At 37.7% G+C, this 14610-nt stretch overlaps 2 protein-coding genes and 1 long non-coding RNA gene across 3 annotated transcripts; 2 read left to right on the top strand and 1 right to left on the bottom strand.

Annotated features, from left to right (window-relative positions):
- Positions 1–383: 383 nt before the first annotated feature.
- Positions 384–1783, top strand: LOC137745312 (uncharacterized). Its single transcript, XM_068485250.1, has 5 exons — positions 384–722; positions 880–964; positions 1063–1133; positions 1262–1318; positions 1410–1783. Exons 1-5 carry the CDS (start codon positions 612–614, stop codon positions 1554–1556), a joined length of 471 nt encoding a protein of 156 aa, XP_068341351.1. The 5' UTR covers positions 384–611; the 3' UTR covers positions 1557–1783.
- A 2504-nt stretch (positions 1784–4287) lies between these two features.
- On the bottom strand, positions 4288–5498 carry LOC137744047 (uncharacterized). The gene is made up of 3 exons (XR_011069577.1): positions 5235–5498; positions 5066–5126; positions 4288–4733 (listed from the first exon to the last, which is right to left on the bottom strand). It is a non-coding gene; the product is annotated as an uncharacterized lncRNA (long non-coding RNA).
- Positions 5499–8931: 3433 nt separating this feature from the next.
- Positions 8932–12990, top strand: LOC137744862 (importin subunit alpha-1b-like). The gene is made up of 11 exons (XM_068484669.1): positions 8932–9301; positions 9985–10081; positions 10167–10258; positions 10345–10476; positions 10608–10793; positions 10969–11132; positions 11216–11294; positions 11513–11641; positions 11775–11902; positions 11991–12368; positions 12461–12990. The coding sequence occupies exons 1-10, from the start codon at positions 9092–9094 to the stop codon at positions 12364–12366; spliced, it is 1593 nt and encodes a 530-aa protein (XP_068340770.1). The 5' UTR covers positions 8932–9091; the 3' UTR covers positions 12367–12368; positions 12461–12990.
- The last annotated feature ends 1620 nt before the right edge of the window (positions 12991–14610 follow it).

The raw sequence follows: 14610 nt of genomic DNA, 5'->3' as shown, positions 1-14610 counted from the left end.
AATGATTTCATATGCTAGTATAAGTAGATACGCAAGCGACATGCAAAAGCAAACGTACAATAAGTTGATCAAACTAATGAAACTTTTGTTCGTTACGCATTTTTATTAACAATATTTTTTTTGTCCAGCATTGTCAAAAACGCTTTTGATCATCTGAAAGTAAATATGGGCCATTTCCATCTTCAAATAGGCATAAGAATCCCACAATTGAGAACCCGACATGCCTGGACCTTCAAACAAAGCCCAATGGCAAAGCGCCGTAATTCAAGTTAACTTCAGGCCCTTTTCTGAATATTATGAAGAAAATATCTAGCCGCACGGCAGACGGAGTCAATTTTCGTACACATGAAAATAAATTCTCGAACCTTCCTCCCCCGTTTCTGTAACCAAGATATTTTCTCCGTCTCTAAACAAACGTGACCACCCAAAAAAAAAATCACAGAGAAACGCACAGAGCCTCCCTCTTTTCTTCTTCTTCTCTCCGGCAGGCCCCGTTGCGGGAGAGAGAAGCTTTTCAGTTCTTGGAGCTCTTCGGCTTTGAATTTTGAAGGCTCTGTTTTGATTTTTTGATTTGTTGGGCGGGGTGAGGGTTTTTGTGGGTGTGTGGAGTGATGGACAGAGAAGGAGGATCCAACGGCGGATCTTCCTACTACGCCGTCCTCGGGATCTGCAGGGACGCCTCCTTCTCTGATATCCGCACAGCTTACCGCAAGCTCGCTCTGGTAATTCCCCTTCACCAAACGCCGCCGTTTTCATTCTCATTCATCTTCTGGGTCCTCCGTTTTCTGCAAATCAAAACTAACAACAACTTAATTTCGGAAATTTTCTTGGGTATAATTTGATCTTGCGATTTTTTTTTTTTTCTCATTTTATTTGAAGAAATGGCATCCGGATAGGGCGCGAAGTCAAACGGCGGCGGGAGAAGCCAAGCGGCGGTTTCAGCAAATCCAAGAGGCTTACTCCGGTAACGTTATGAATTTACGTTCATACGACGTCGTTAGTTAAAAAAGCCTAATAGCCTTGAATTTCTCGCGCTAACGACGCCGTTTTAGTTGTCCGCAGTTCTCTCGGATCAGGCAAAGCGGTCGATGTACGACGCCGGGCTCTACGACCCCCTCGAAGAAGAAGACCAGGTGCGTTAAAAAATTATTTACCGTACAGAATGCGCGTAAAAAAAAAAAAAGTAAAAAAAAAAACAAAATGGCGTCACTTTTTTTGGGTTTCCTTTTATGTCCCTGAATTTTTGTACTTTTGTCGGCAGGAATTTTGCAATTTCATGGGTGAAATGCTGTCCATGATGAACAACGTGAAGGACCAGGTAAGGAGAATGTGGTAATTTTGTCATTCAACTTTCCTCAAACGCGATTAATGCTTTTCGGGGGGATCTAATTACAATTTTGATTATTCAGGGGGACAGTTTGGAAGACCTCCAGAGGATGTTCAACGACATGGTCGGCGGAGATGGGATGATGGGATTCGACTTCGGCGACATGGATCCGACGGCGAACAAGAAGCCACGTGTAGGTGCGTCGAGAGGTGCCAAGTCTCGCTGCTAGCGCGATGCGGCGGATCATCTGAAGGAAACGTTGTTTATTAAAAAATGGCCGACCCAATTGTGTTTTATTTTAATTTTCGTTTTTAATTTGGACTGGATTGAACTTTTAGTTAATCCTTAATTCCCGGATTAAGAAGTGATTGGAGGTTAAGGGGGGTTAAATCCAGTTTGTGGGTGGTGACTCGTCTTTGTTGGTGGATTTGGTAATTAAATAATTCTCCTTTATTCCTTTTGATGGTTTCGAATTCTAGTTTAATGTGATTGGTAATTCGATGTAGTTGGTTGACATTGACGTCTTCCTTTTTCTGGTTTCTTCTCTTGTACATTAATTAAACTGGCCTTTTTAGATTAGACTAGCCAGATGCCCGCGGTTGCTGCGGGAATGAAAATTATATAACACGTATAGAAGTTTAAAAAAAATTATATACGTATATACAGTAGACAATAGTATTTACATACATGTGCAAATTTATTTACAACTCTATCAACAATAAGGAACAAAATAGGTGTCCATGGGCGAAATGAAGTTTATGGTTGTAAATTGTCATATTCCATACATGTCAAACTTCATTTAGGAAACTGAAACCATAAAGAATAAAATGATAAACACGCAAAACAGTTCACAATATGAAACCGTTGCTTCACTAAATAAGCAGTACCAACAAAATCATGCTTGTTTTGCTGCAAAAGAATAAAGTAGAAAAAGGGAAACAAAATATTTATCTGTTGTTTTATTTTATGTGGAAAAAACTTGGAAGGAGAAGCGATAGTGAAAAGATCATATTTATTTCAAATTTTTAGACAGAAAAATAGTACAGAAACCAACAATGAAGGCACATTCTGAGAAAGTATTGATGAAACCACACGGTACACATACTTGCTTAAACCTTTCCTTCTTTTGCTCAGCCTGTCTTTGGAGTAGATTAGACAAAGGGAAAAATTGTGTTGCGCAGTTTAGAACCTGATATAACAAAAGCATAACATAAAAAAATAAAAAATAAAATAAAATAAATAATAAAAAAATAATTCCAGAACCTGAAGTGCCTTTTGAAAGCTTGGTCCTAGTTTGAAAATCTACAAAGGGAAAAATTGTAAACCCAAATTAAAGCTTCTTCTCTTACTCTAAAGAAAAATGGAAACGTTATATGGAAAAAAATTGAAATTCTGCGTAATCAAAAGTGGATCAAAACTCTAAATAGATTATCTTAACGTGTAGGAGATCGTTGTTAGAATTTGAAAACAATTGAAACTTCATTTTAAAACACAGACTTAATCAATTGATTTATATTTAAATGGAAAGAAAGTAGTGGTTAGTTTTACCTATTGTTTGTTTAGTGCCGCTCAATTTCCAATTTGTATTAAAAGCTTGAATTTTTACTTTCCTTCCATTCCCCTGTGCATAATAGTCCAGTAGCTCTTGTTTACCTACAACAAATTGAAAACCATTTGGGGAAAATAACTAAGCCTTTTGTTATTAGATTCTTGGTAGGCAAAGCAAGAAATTTACACACAACAAAACTATTAAAACTTTAAAACCCAATTCCCAAATTAGGTTCTCGACTGGCTAATGATCATATTGGATATAAATTATCATCCCGAACACTGCAATGCTTGATTTTATTTATTTATTTATTTTATTTTTTTGGAACGTTCTAGTTAATCATTATTTAACTGAAGAATACAATTCGTAGAACAATAATTAGCAGATAAAACTAAAGGGAACAAAATACCAAAATTTGCAGTTAACAACATAGAGCTAAGTGAAAAATACAAAAAATAAGGACAGGAAGGCAACCAAAATGTGACTCTTACCTGGGTTTGGTTATGCTTCTATCAACTGCTGCCCTTAACTAACGAAATAAGCAATCTCTTAACGTAGCACATTTAGTCATCAATCCCTTACACACACACACACAAAGATATTATGTATTACATTCTAATTTTTCTTTACTTACATTTTCATACTATTTCTTCAAGGGTGTAAACTTACACTAATTCTCCATAATTTTCAGTCAATTCCATTGTAATTACAATAAATATTGAGTATATACGCACTTATAAACACAAAAAATTCAGTTTTCCATACGAAAGCACATACGTCACATCAATGTTCCTACTGTATTCATTTAATCAAATGAAGCATCAAATATAATAATTAAATTATATCTCTAATTTATAACCTTTTTATTTCGCTTCATCTGCAGCTAAAACCAAAATTTAGACAGTCCCCAATATAATCTATCAAATACCAGATAGCAACACCATGTAAAAGTTATATTGGGTGTCCACACCCACACTTATACTTTACAAATAAATTTGAACTTTGAATCACTTGGGCTTCAAAAATATTTGCACATCAATAGTTGGACAGCATAACATGATAAACTTATTTTGAGCAGGAAAGTGAAAAACTATCTAGCAACACAATCTATCAAGAGATGTAAGTTCTCTATATACATATATATTTATATCAACTTGTCATATTTTATAAAACTAAAAGCATGACAATAAAGGAACCTTGGCTGCCATAAGTCATATCCGGCAATTGCTTCAGCCACCCCCACTGGAATTTAGGGTTGAGTGCATTTCATTCGAAAATCCATCACTATGAAATATGAAAACAAAAAATCAATTCAAATCCAACATATCCAACAACCCAAATATTATAATAATCTAATCAGACAATAAACAATTAGAGATGAAGCTTAATTACCATAAAGAAATGAGGGGTTGTCGGGTAGAAGCTAGTTGAAGCTTTATCAAATATATATAGGATGATCAAACAATCAGAGACTAATCTCGATTACCTTTCCCGTTCCCGGAAAATCACTTCCAGGCCCACTATGAAATATTAGAAGGTCCGTAAACTCATAAGGCTAATATAGTAAATTAAGTTTCCTTCTATCCCTTGCAACGCAAAGCAAAAGAAAGCCCCTCCTTTTCATAATCCCATACAGGGTGAGGTTAACACTTGCAGAGAGGGAAAATGGCTTATCACTTATGCCATATCTATTGTCTAACATACCTTGAACTGCCAACTCCACCATTCCCTAGGCTAGCAGATGCCATACCGACGTCTAATCACTTCACTACTGCAACACAGCAGATGAGGCTACTACCTCCCCTCCTCGTAACACTTCCTGCTCCTACGTCCACTCCCATCCAAGCACCTATCTTTCTATTAAACAACATAAAAATTCAAATTCAAATTTCTTTCCACAAAAGCATTAATTAAAATTAAAATTCATAAAACATAGAAATTGAGCTGAAATTGCTGAAACAAAATTCAAATGAAAAAAATTTAAAATTGCAGAGTCAATTAATTACTTAATTTAGCTCGGATCCACACCAAACTCACTCCAATTTTTTAAATTAAGCACCAAATACAAATACAAATTTAAAAACCACCGCCGATCCTTCGAAATCAATCGGACTCCAACAAAACAATTAATTTTCGGCATTTTCAAACGCAATACATCCAAAATTCAGAAATCGGTTCGGACGACTGACCTGCAAGCGTTTCGGGGAGGCCTAGAAGCAGAGCTCGCGCATTTTAAATTCCGCTCCGCTCCTAGAGTTTTTTAGATTTGAGTAGAAAATTTGGGAAGGAGAAGAATTTAATCGAGAGAGTGAAAATTCAATCTACTTCAGGATCAAACACTAAAGTACGAAACTTTACCTTTTCCCTTCTCAAATCTGACATCTTCGAGAGCTCCGCCCTACTTTTGATGGTCGTATCTGAGTTCATTTGTGGGTGTCGGCGACTTGCAATGAAGGTGGATCCACGAAATGGAGGTTGGTTCGTGGGCAGGAGGAAAATTTGATATGGGTTCGTGTGGAGGTGCATCGGTGATTGTTAAACGGATTTAACTGAGATGATGAAGAGGAATGGGGTGAGCAGCGCTGGGGCTAGGTTGAGAGAAATGGGAGAGAGAAGTCTCTCGAATTTTGAGAGAAATAAGAGAGAAACAGTGCTAGGGTTGTAGGAAATGAGCTCATAGAGTGAGAAAAGGAAAGGATGGGCGATTTGATGGATGGTTATCGACTAAGTCGGGAGAGAGAAAGAGGGAGAGAAAAGGCGGTGGCAATTTTGTAAATAAAGTGAAATTCGGCTCAAACACACGGACAGAATTACCCCCTAACTTTTAAGAATTACCTTCCCAACCCAGCCTAGATCTGATGGTTTTTGTTGTAAATAGCGTGAAATCGAGGGGCAAACAATTGACTGTAGCCCAATGAACAGTCAATTGCTCCTCAATTTTAGAATAGATAATGCGTTACAATTGTAAGACATTGGTCAGTGTCGATAGGTCCTGCTTAGGCACTGGTCAGTTGTCAGTTTGATTAATTTTAGACGTTTCAGAATTAATAAATTGGTCTAGACTTGCTTAGAGACTGGCTAAGCACGACTAGATATTCTACTTAAGTCGCAGTTTTTATAGAAAATAGATAATTTTTATTTTACATTTTTTAATAAATTGTAAAAGATTTTTTGAGTATTTGTATGAACACTTATATTCCATATGTTTTTAATATATTTTAATTCTTTATAATTATGTGTCATTTTATTGTAATTTATGCATTTCAATAATTTTTTTTTTTGTGTATAAGTACATATTTATATGATATATAATTAATTTAATTTAATTATATTACCAAAAAAAAAAAAACTCCCTAGTCCTCACCTGGAAACTCAATCTAGGTCTCTGCTTGCCACCCGACCAGCATCTAACGTTTTTTTCAAACCTTGTTTCTCTTTCATTAAGGAGGTAATCCAGAAAAAAAAAAAAAATGACGAGAAACTCTTTTGCCCAACACTCTGAACCCATGGTTGTACAACCACACAGAATGCACTCGCCTATCACCATACGCATAGCACACCATTGATCGACCACATGCAGAAGGCGCTCCACTCCCACATTCGCCTCTATGGTCCTACTATGTTTTGATTGGAAGAACCCTATACAAGCGTTGGGCACAAGACTATTTCCAAAAAATTGACACCTATAATACACATTAATGAGAAACATGATAGGTTAACTTTTATATGAGGTCATTTGAAATCGATTGATAAGTAAACAAGCTACCATTCATCCACTCGTACAATAATCTCCTTACAAAAGCCAAGTATACACAAAGTCATCCCCTTGCCTGTGCGCGTAACCCTTGGTCGCGCGAGGAGAATGATGGACGCATAGCACACCATTGATCGACCACACGCAAAAGGCGCTCCACTCCCACATTCGCCTCCATGGTCCTACTATGTTTTGATTGGAACTCTATACAGGTGTTTGGGCACAAGACTATTTCCAAAAAATTGATACCTATATTACACATCCATGAGAAACATAATAGGTCAACTTTTATATGAGGTCATTTGAAATCGATTGATAAGTAAACAAGCTACCATTCATCCACTTGTTCCAAACAAAAATCTCCTTACAAGAGCCAAGTGTACACAAAGTCATCCCCTTGCCTGTGTGCGTAACCCTTGGTCGTGCGAGGAGAATGACGGACGCATAGGGCAACATTGCTTTGCATGTAACAAGGTATCTTTGATTTGATTTGTCTAAAACTACAAGTCCAAGTCCCACAATCGCTAGCTAGGCAATCAGTAGAGATAGTTGTTTGGCACAAGTGTGGTTGTTGTAGGTTTGAGATAGCCTTTGGTTCTCATTAGACCATACAAAATAGTGTGCTAGATTTGCTAATGATACTTTTCTGTACTTATAAGTGAGATTTTGAGTTTAATTCACTTTCATGGCAAGTTCGATAGAATCAATACTAATCGTTATGGCTAACTTATTTTGAGTTGTGATATTGAGAAAAGGTAAAATGACCTAGGATTTCAGGTGCATGAGTAAATGCTCTTAAATATTTTGAGTTAGAAGCTCTTTGTAAATATTAACCCTTTCTTAGAGTCAGAATTAGTTTATATCAAGAGCATAGCCAACTCTGAGATTTTGGGAGCCCTATGCGAGATTCAAATGGAGGCCCTTATAAGGTTTAAAATTTTGGTTGTTTTATTTTCTTTTATATTTTTATTTTTTATTGTGTGTAAATTGATTACGCAAAAGAAAATAAATTCAATGAAACATGTTGTGGTGACTAGGTACCTATCAGCATCCCTATATTTTTGGGTTCGAAACTCCTTGATTTTAAATACAAAAAGATAAAATAAAACATAAAAAGATGAAGTGACGAAGGAGGTATTCAAACATGGTTAGAGCTACAAAGATAAGAAGCGCGAGAACACTTACACTAAGAACTTAATTTGGTCAATTGATATGTATATACTTCACATACAAGTAAAATAAAATCGTAAATTGAGGGTACTTTCGAACTAGGGGCCTGTACGATGGCACTGCAATGAAAAAATTATTTGAGAATACAAATAAGTTTTTATTAAAAGATATAAATGATAGAAAATTCATAAGGAAAACTAACGAAAAGTCGAAAAAAAAACTTTAGTTTTAATGAAAAATGACAAATAAAGGTGTAGTAAATAGTACTAGAAAAAGGTGAAAATGTGGTTTTTCGTTAAAAGTGAACAGTACCAGGAATGTTTCGTTAAAACTCTCAAATTTATAAGGAAGTCATGTGCGAGATGTTGATCCAAAAATTGTGTAAAAGTATTTATTAGGCCCATAATTTACCTAAAGAATGGTGGATCAATAATGGTTTACTCGATTTGATTTGGGCTTGTTTAAGGGCCTTTTTTTCCTGGGCATATTGGCGGGACCAATAAACTTCGTTTTGGAGAAGCCCATGACGTCTATTTATTGTCCTTGTAAGTGATTTTTTTTTATTGTTTTTAAAATATTAAATTCTGTTTTCATATAAAACAATTCTAACCTTATAAGAAATTTCAAAGAAAGTCAGCCACCTCAGTCGTTCTCATATTCTTTTTGGTTTTCTTAAATTAGCCCAACAATTTAATTCTTTTCTGTACACTTTAAATTACATTTCGCTGTCATGTAGATTTAGCATTTGCTTACATTTTTATTCCTACGAAAATAATTGTCTTACTACTATTGCTTTATGTGTATTTGTCTTGAAAAATGAACTAAAGGAAGTTAAAATTATACTATAAAATCAATTGACAATAATCAGATGGTCGACATTAAGACACTTTTGTGGGTTGCGTCAAATAAATAGAACTCTCAGCGAACCGGTTTGGGGCCGGTTTTGATGGGAAAAAAACCGTTTTCCTTCGTCGAACAATCGAACCAAGACCAAGGAAAGCGACAGTATTTCCCTCATCTTCAAATTCAAACCAAGTGGCAATCTCCGTAATTACCTGCCGATCCGAGCCCAAAACCCCAACCCCCTCGCACCCCTCCGCTTGCGCTATAAAAATCATATCCATCTGGATGTTCCAATCCCTCCCTCACTTGAAAAATATAGGAAATAAACACAAACCCCACTCCCAAACTCCCCAACTCTCTCTCTCTCTTCTTTCTCTCTCCTCTGCTCGCTAAAACCCCTTCGCTCTCTCTCTTCTAGGGTTTCGGATTCTTAATTTGGATTGAAACGATGTCGTTGAGGCCGAACGCGAGGGCGGAGGTCCGCCGGAACAGGTACAAGGTGGCTGTGGACGCGGAGGAGGGGCGGCGTCGGAGGGAGGACAATATGGTGGAGATCAGGAAGAACCGCAGAGAAGAGAGCCTCCAAAAGAAGCGCCGCGAGGGGCTTCAAACCCAGCAATTGCCCTCCAGTCTTCACTCCGCCGGTCTGGATAAGAAGGTAAAACCTAATGTTTGATTTTGGGGTGATTTGGGGGTTTGGTTGACTTGATTTGTAGGGGTTGTTAAATTGGGATTTTACTGATTAAGATGAATGTGTGCGTTTGGTGACTTTTTGTTTGATTGGATTAGGATTGGATTGATTAATTGGTTACTGTGATTATCAATTACATTCAATTTTAATTCCGTCGTTTAGCTGAAATGGAAGCTACTTTTATGCATATGATCGGCGTAGGAGTTGTGGGTAGGCTATCATTGAGTTCATGATCGGCGCAGAAATAGTTTTAATCCTTTGAGCGGTTGTTAGATGCATGCTGAATTCCTACTCTACCAAGTTATTTTGTTCATTTGGGGATGTGAGTGTTTTCTATTTAGTAGACTTTAGCATCACTGTTGTTTTGTTGCTGTTTTGTCAAGTCCTGCCTTAGTTTTAAATATTTTTTAGGATTCCAAATGTTTCAATTTTCAAGTCGCGGAGCTGTGCTTAGGTTATTGTTCCGTGTTTGTGGCTGCGTACTGATTAGTGCAGTTCCACGTAAAAAAAACCTTCTAGAGTTTGAAATGAAGGAAAATCGATGCATATATTTTTTTCCTGTAAAACATGTTAATTATGCTTTAAGTTTTGGTAGTTTTGACATCGTGTTGGAGATAATATTAATAGTGGTTGAATATTTCTTGATACAGCTAGAGCATCTACCATCCATGGTTGCTGGTGTTTGGGGTGATGAGGGCACTATGCAGCTTGAGGCAACAACCCAGTTTAGGAAGTTGCTTTCAATTGGTGAGTAGACGTTTGGGGCTGTACAATTTTTTCCCTTCATACAGCAGACTGTACTTGCCTAGTGATTTTTTTTCCTACATGCTAGAACGTAGCCCTCCGATTGAGGAAGTCATACAAGCGGGTGTCGTTCCTCGCTTTGTTGAGTTTCTAATGAGGGAGGATTTTCCACAACTTCAGGTATGATACTTTCTTTTTTAATGTTTAGTTATTGATTATGTTCTTATTTATGTCTGCTAAAAAATGTTGCATACAATTTCCTGCAGTTTGAGGCTGCTTGGGCTCTTACAAATATTGCATCTGGGACATCTGATAATACAAAGGTGGTAATTGGTCAGGGAGCTGTTCCGATATTTGTGAAACTGCTTAGTTCTCCGAGTGATGATGTTCGTGAGCAGGTAAACTTTGGGAAGATCAGTTGGGGTTTTGCTCCAAATTGTTAGGTTTATTTAGTTGCTCTTGTCTAGTTTATATGTACTGTAGTGTTGACTGTCATTGATTCCTTCCCCTTGTCATCTTTAACTTGCAGGCTGTTTGGGCATTGGGAAATGTTGCTGGTGATTCCCCTAGTTGCCGTGATCTTGTACTTGGTAATGGGGCTTTGCTTCCATTGCTTTCACAGCTTAATGAGAATGCAAAGCTCTCTATGCTGAGAAACGCAACTTGGACACTGTCAAATTTTTGCAGGGGCAAACCACAGCCTCCATTTGATCAGGTTAGGGTTTTAAAGATATGTTTAAGTTGAAAGATTCTGAACCTAGTCACTTAGGTGTTATATGGCTTTGGTAGTACAGTCTGCTGTAATATTTTGGCAAGAATGTCAGGTTAATTCAGGTTGCATCCGTACTAAGAATGGTAGTTTGATATATTTTTTAAAATTTTTGTTGCAGGTTAAGCCTGCCCTTCCTGCTCTTGCGCGTTTGATTCATTCAAACGATGAAGAAGTCTTGACTGATGCTTGTTGGGCTCTTTCGTACCTTTCTGATGGTACAAATGACAAAATCCAAGCCGTTATTGAATCTGGAGTGTGCCCCCGGCTTGTTGAGCTTTTAATGTGACTGCTTACAGTACTCTGTTTGTATTTCATCCCTTATTGTTATGTTCTGTAAATTCTGACTTTTCTAAGCATTGTACCAGGCATCCATCTCCATCAGTTCTCATTCCTGCTCTCCGCACAGTTGGAAATATTGTTACCGGAGATGATATGCAAACTCAGGTATTGTTTGCTCTTTGGCATTTTGGTTGTCTTGTTTTCCCATATGTTTCTAGATGATATGTGACCCAGTATGTTATTCCTTCTCTATGGTTGCCCCTATAGAGAATGACGAAATAATAGAATTTTAAGTTTAATGGAATAAAGGACAGATTTTCCCTTTGCCATTGTAACATTTCTGGTTCTGCATTTGGAATTAATGAGCTTTTGTTTCTTCGTAGGTTATCATCCAACATCAAGCTCTTCCTTGTCTGCTAAATCTTTTGACTAACAATTACAAAAAGAGCATCAAGAAGGAAGCTTGCTGGACTATTTCAAATATCACAGCCGGAAACAAGGAACAGATCCGGGTAATGTAAAGATATTCTCATTTCTTTGAATATTTACATTCGTGCAATCATGAAATGTAGAACTTGATTTAGAGTTTCTATCAGGTCTGTCATCTGGGGTACTGATGTACTAATTACTTGGTGGATTTAACAGGCTGTAGTTGAGGCTAATATAATCGGCCCTCTTGTTAATCTGCTTCAAAATGCTGAGTTTGATATAAAGAAAGAGGCTGCATGGGCAATCTCAAATGCTACATCTGGTGGTTCTCATGAGCAGATAAAGTACAAAGAAAATCTTGTTAGCTTTATTACTACCGATAAAGTATGAAGCTTTGTTCTGTAGTGATTTAATTCGTCTATTCGGTGACAGGTTTCTAGTTAGTCAAGGGTGTATCAAGCCGCTGTGTGATCTTCTTGTTTGCCCAGATCCTAGAATTGTTACAGTTTGTTTAGAAGGCCTGGAGAACATTTTGAAGGTTGGTGAAGCCGAGAAGAACTTGGGTACTACTGGAGGTGTGAATCTCTATGCTCAGGCAATTGAAGATGCTGATGGTTTGGAGAAAATTGAGTCTCTGCAGAGTCATGACAATACAGAGATTTATGAGAAGGCAGTAAAGATGCTCGAGACATATTGGTTGGAGGACGACGATGAAACAATGCCACCAGGTGATGCTGCTTCAACAGCGTTCAACTTTGGAGGGAATGACGTTCCAACTGTCCCATCTGGTGGATTCAACTTCGGCTAGAGGTGATGCACCTTTCACAAATTACATAATTTCATGTTTCGGAATGTGGACGGTGTTGTTGATGTTTCAAATTGTAATATTGTATCAATTGCAGAAACATTCCTCAGCAAGGCAATAATCCAGTCAGGTCAGGTCAGGTCAAGCTTCATGTTATGTTCGAGTCCTGTTGTAGGGTTGAATGTTGTCGGGGGTGGCTGGCTCAGGTGTTTGAACCAGCTGGTTTAAATCGGTTCAGGCTTCCATGGGCTTTGATCATAGGGACATCACCAACACAGATTAAAGGAAAGAACCGGAGTTATTTTTTTCGGAGTCGTTATTTCCGGTGGTCGAGTCAATTATCCCATGAAGCAAGATTTTGAGTTGTTTTCTCGTCTTTCCATTTGTTTTAGGTGTCATATGTCTACTACAGTTGATCACAGTTGGTTTTGGAACTCCCAAACTCTGTTTTGGTAGTCGACGGTCGAAGGATTTCTGTTCTTGCATATGGTTCTGTCTGTTGTTGAATCTTCGTCTTCCCGTTTTCGGGTTCCAGATTTGTTGTTGGGTCGGAGTCAAAATATATTGCCGGATGGTATACCTTTTTATTGGTTATATATTAAAAGTTGTCTAAAGATTTTAATAGGATCGAGAAAAACATTTGGACTTAATATGTTAATCCTACTTCTTATGTTAATGCCGAAGGTTAACACAAGGAATTTTGTATGGTAAAATTTTAAATAAATTTAATAATAGCCCTATTAATTTGGTAGGAATGAAGTAAAAAATGAAATGTGGATGTTAACTAGATGATGGGGTTGCAAGTGGCGTTTTATCGCGTTGGCAGAAAAGCAATTATGCATGTGCACTTAGATGCGGGTTTGATCTCCCTCTCTTTTACTGCTATCAATTATTTTTGGTGGGTCTGGGCCATCTAACGAATGGACATGAACAAGTTATGCCTTGGAATGAAAGACGATTTCGAATCCTCTTTGTATACGACAAAGAAGCTATAAGTAATGTAATTATGAATCTCGTGTAGAGTTTGATTCATTCTGACTCAATATAAACACTGGTCGCCTGCTTAACGCATTCAAGTTGAACATAAAGTGGTGTTTTCAGCTATTGTTCTCCTTTCAAGGACGGGTCCTTGAAAGAGAACAACAGCTGAAAACGGCTACGAATACCCTATAGGCTGAGGAGCAGGAGGAATCTGGCCCTCTTGGAACTGCCTATATGCGAATTGCCAAGCCACATTCGAACGTCAACTCTCAGAAGTGTTCCACTGTCTAGAACAACACGCAGCCTGTGGCCGCATGCATCCTCAAGCACCACCACCAAGGCACCAAATGGTTACGTGGCTGTTTCCATTGAACCCCACTGACTTTAGAAACTTTCATCTTTTGGTAACCAGAGAATCTGCACATACCAAAAGAATGTTAGGAACCGTCAGATTCTAGTTTCCCCATACAAAACACATTCTTTTGGGTTTTCAAAACCACAAAAAACCAAGTAACTAAAGCATGGAATGAGATTCACTCCAGATCTCTGTGTCAGAAGTTTACGGATCGAGAGATTCAAGAGAGAGAGAGAGAGAGAGAGAGAGAGAGAGAGATAGAGAGATTTGGGCGGTTCAAGATCTTGAGATTTTGTGAAGTGAGCCAGTGAGATGAGCCAACAAGAGCTGTATTAAAATTGAGTAATTGAGAGATCAGGAGTGGATCTCAAACATGCGTTCACCCAAAAATAAAATCACATTTGAGTCCCCCAAGTACCAAAATCACGAAAAAACTATTTACGCTCTAGCATGCTACCGTGATATTTTTACGATAACGTATTATTATGTTTTTATAACCGTTTAAATTCATGACAATACATTATTTGTTTTAAGATGTCATGGTGATGTAATTACTGTAATAGTGTGTAGGTAAGTGTATTGCGGAGAAGGATTCTCTATCATCTTAATCTCTTTACCCTTCTATGCCCTCCTATTTGAACAGTCACGGTTACGTTACGTCAACATCTTATATTGATTTTTTCATAGAGATAATAAAACAAAAAATAATGTGTGAGAGGAGAGGATTAAAGGAGATGGAAATAGAAGAGTAGAGAATCCTCCTCTGTGTATTGCAAACCCCTACACCAACTCATTCACACATCACAAGCAGCAGCGAGTATAGGTTTTTCTACAGTCGCTGCGAGTGGCGGAACAAGGCGCATTCTTTAACTGCCACGTGACTGTCCCTGCGCCCGAAATTTGGCTACCGT

This window comes from Pyrus communis, chromosome 9, assembly GCF_963583255.1.
Source record: "Pyrus communis chromosome 9, drPyrComm1.1, whole genome shotgun sequence".
Taxonomy (NCBI): domain Eukaryota; kingdom Viridiplantae; phylum Streptophyta; class Magnoliopsida; order Rosales; family Rosaceae; genus Pyrus; species Pyrus communis.
The sequence above is the reverse complement of the archived record's forward strand: the minus strand, read 5'-3'. Positions and strand labels throughout refer to the sequence as shown.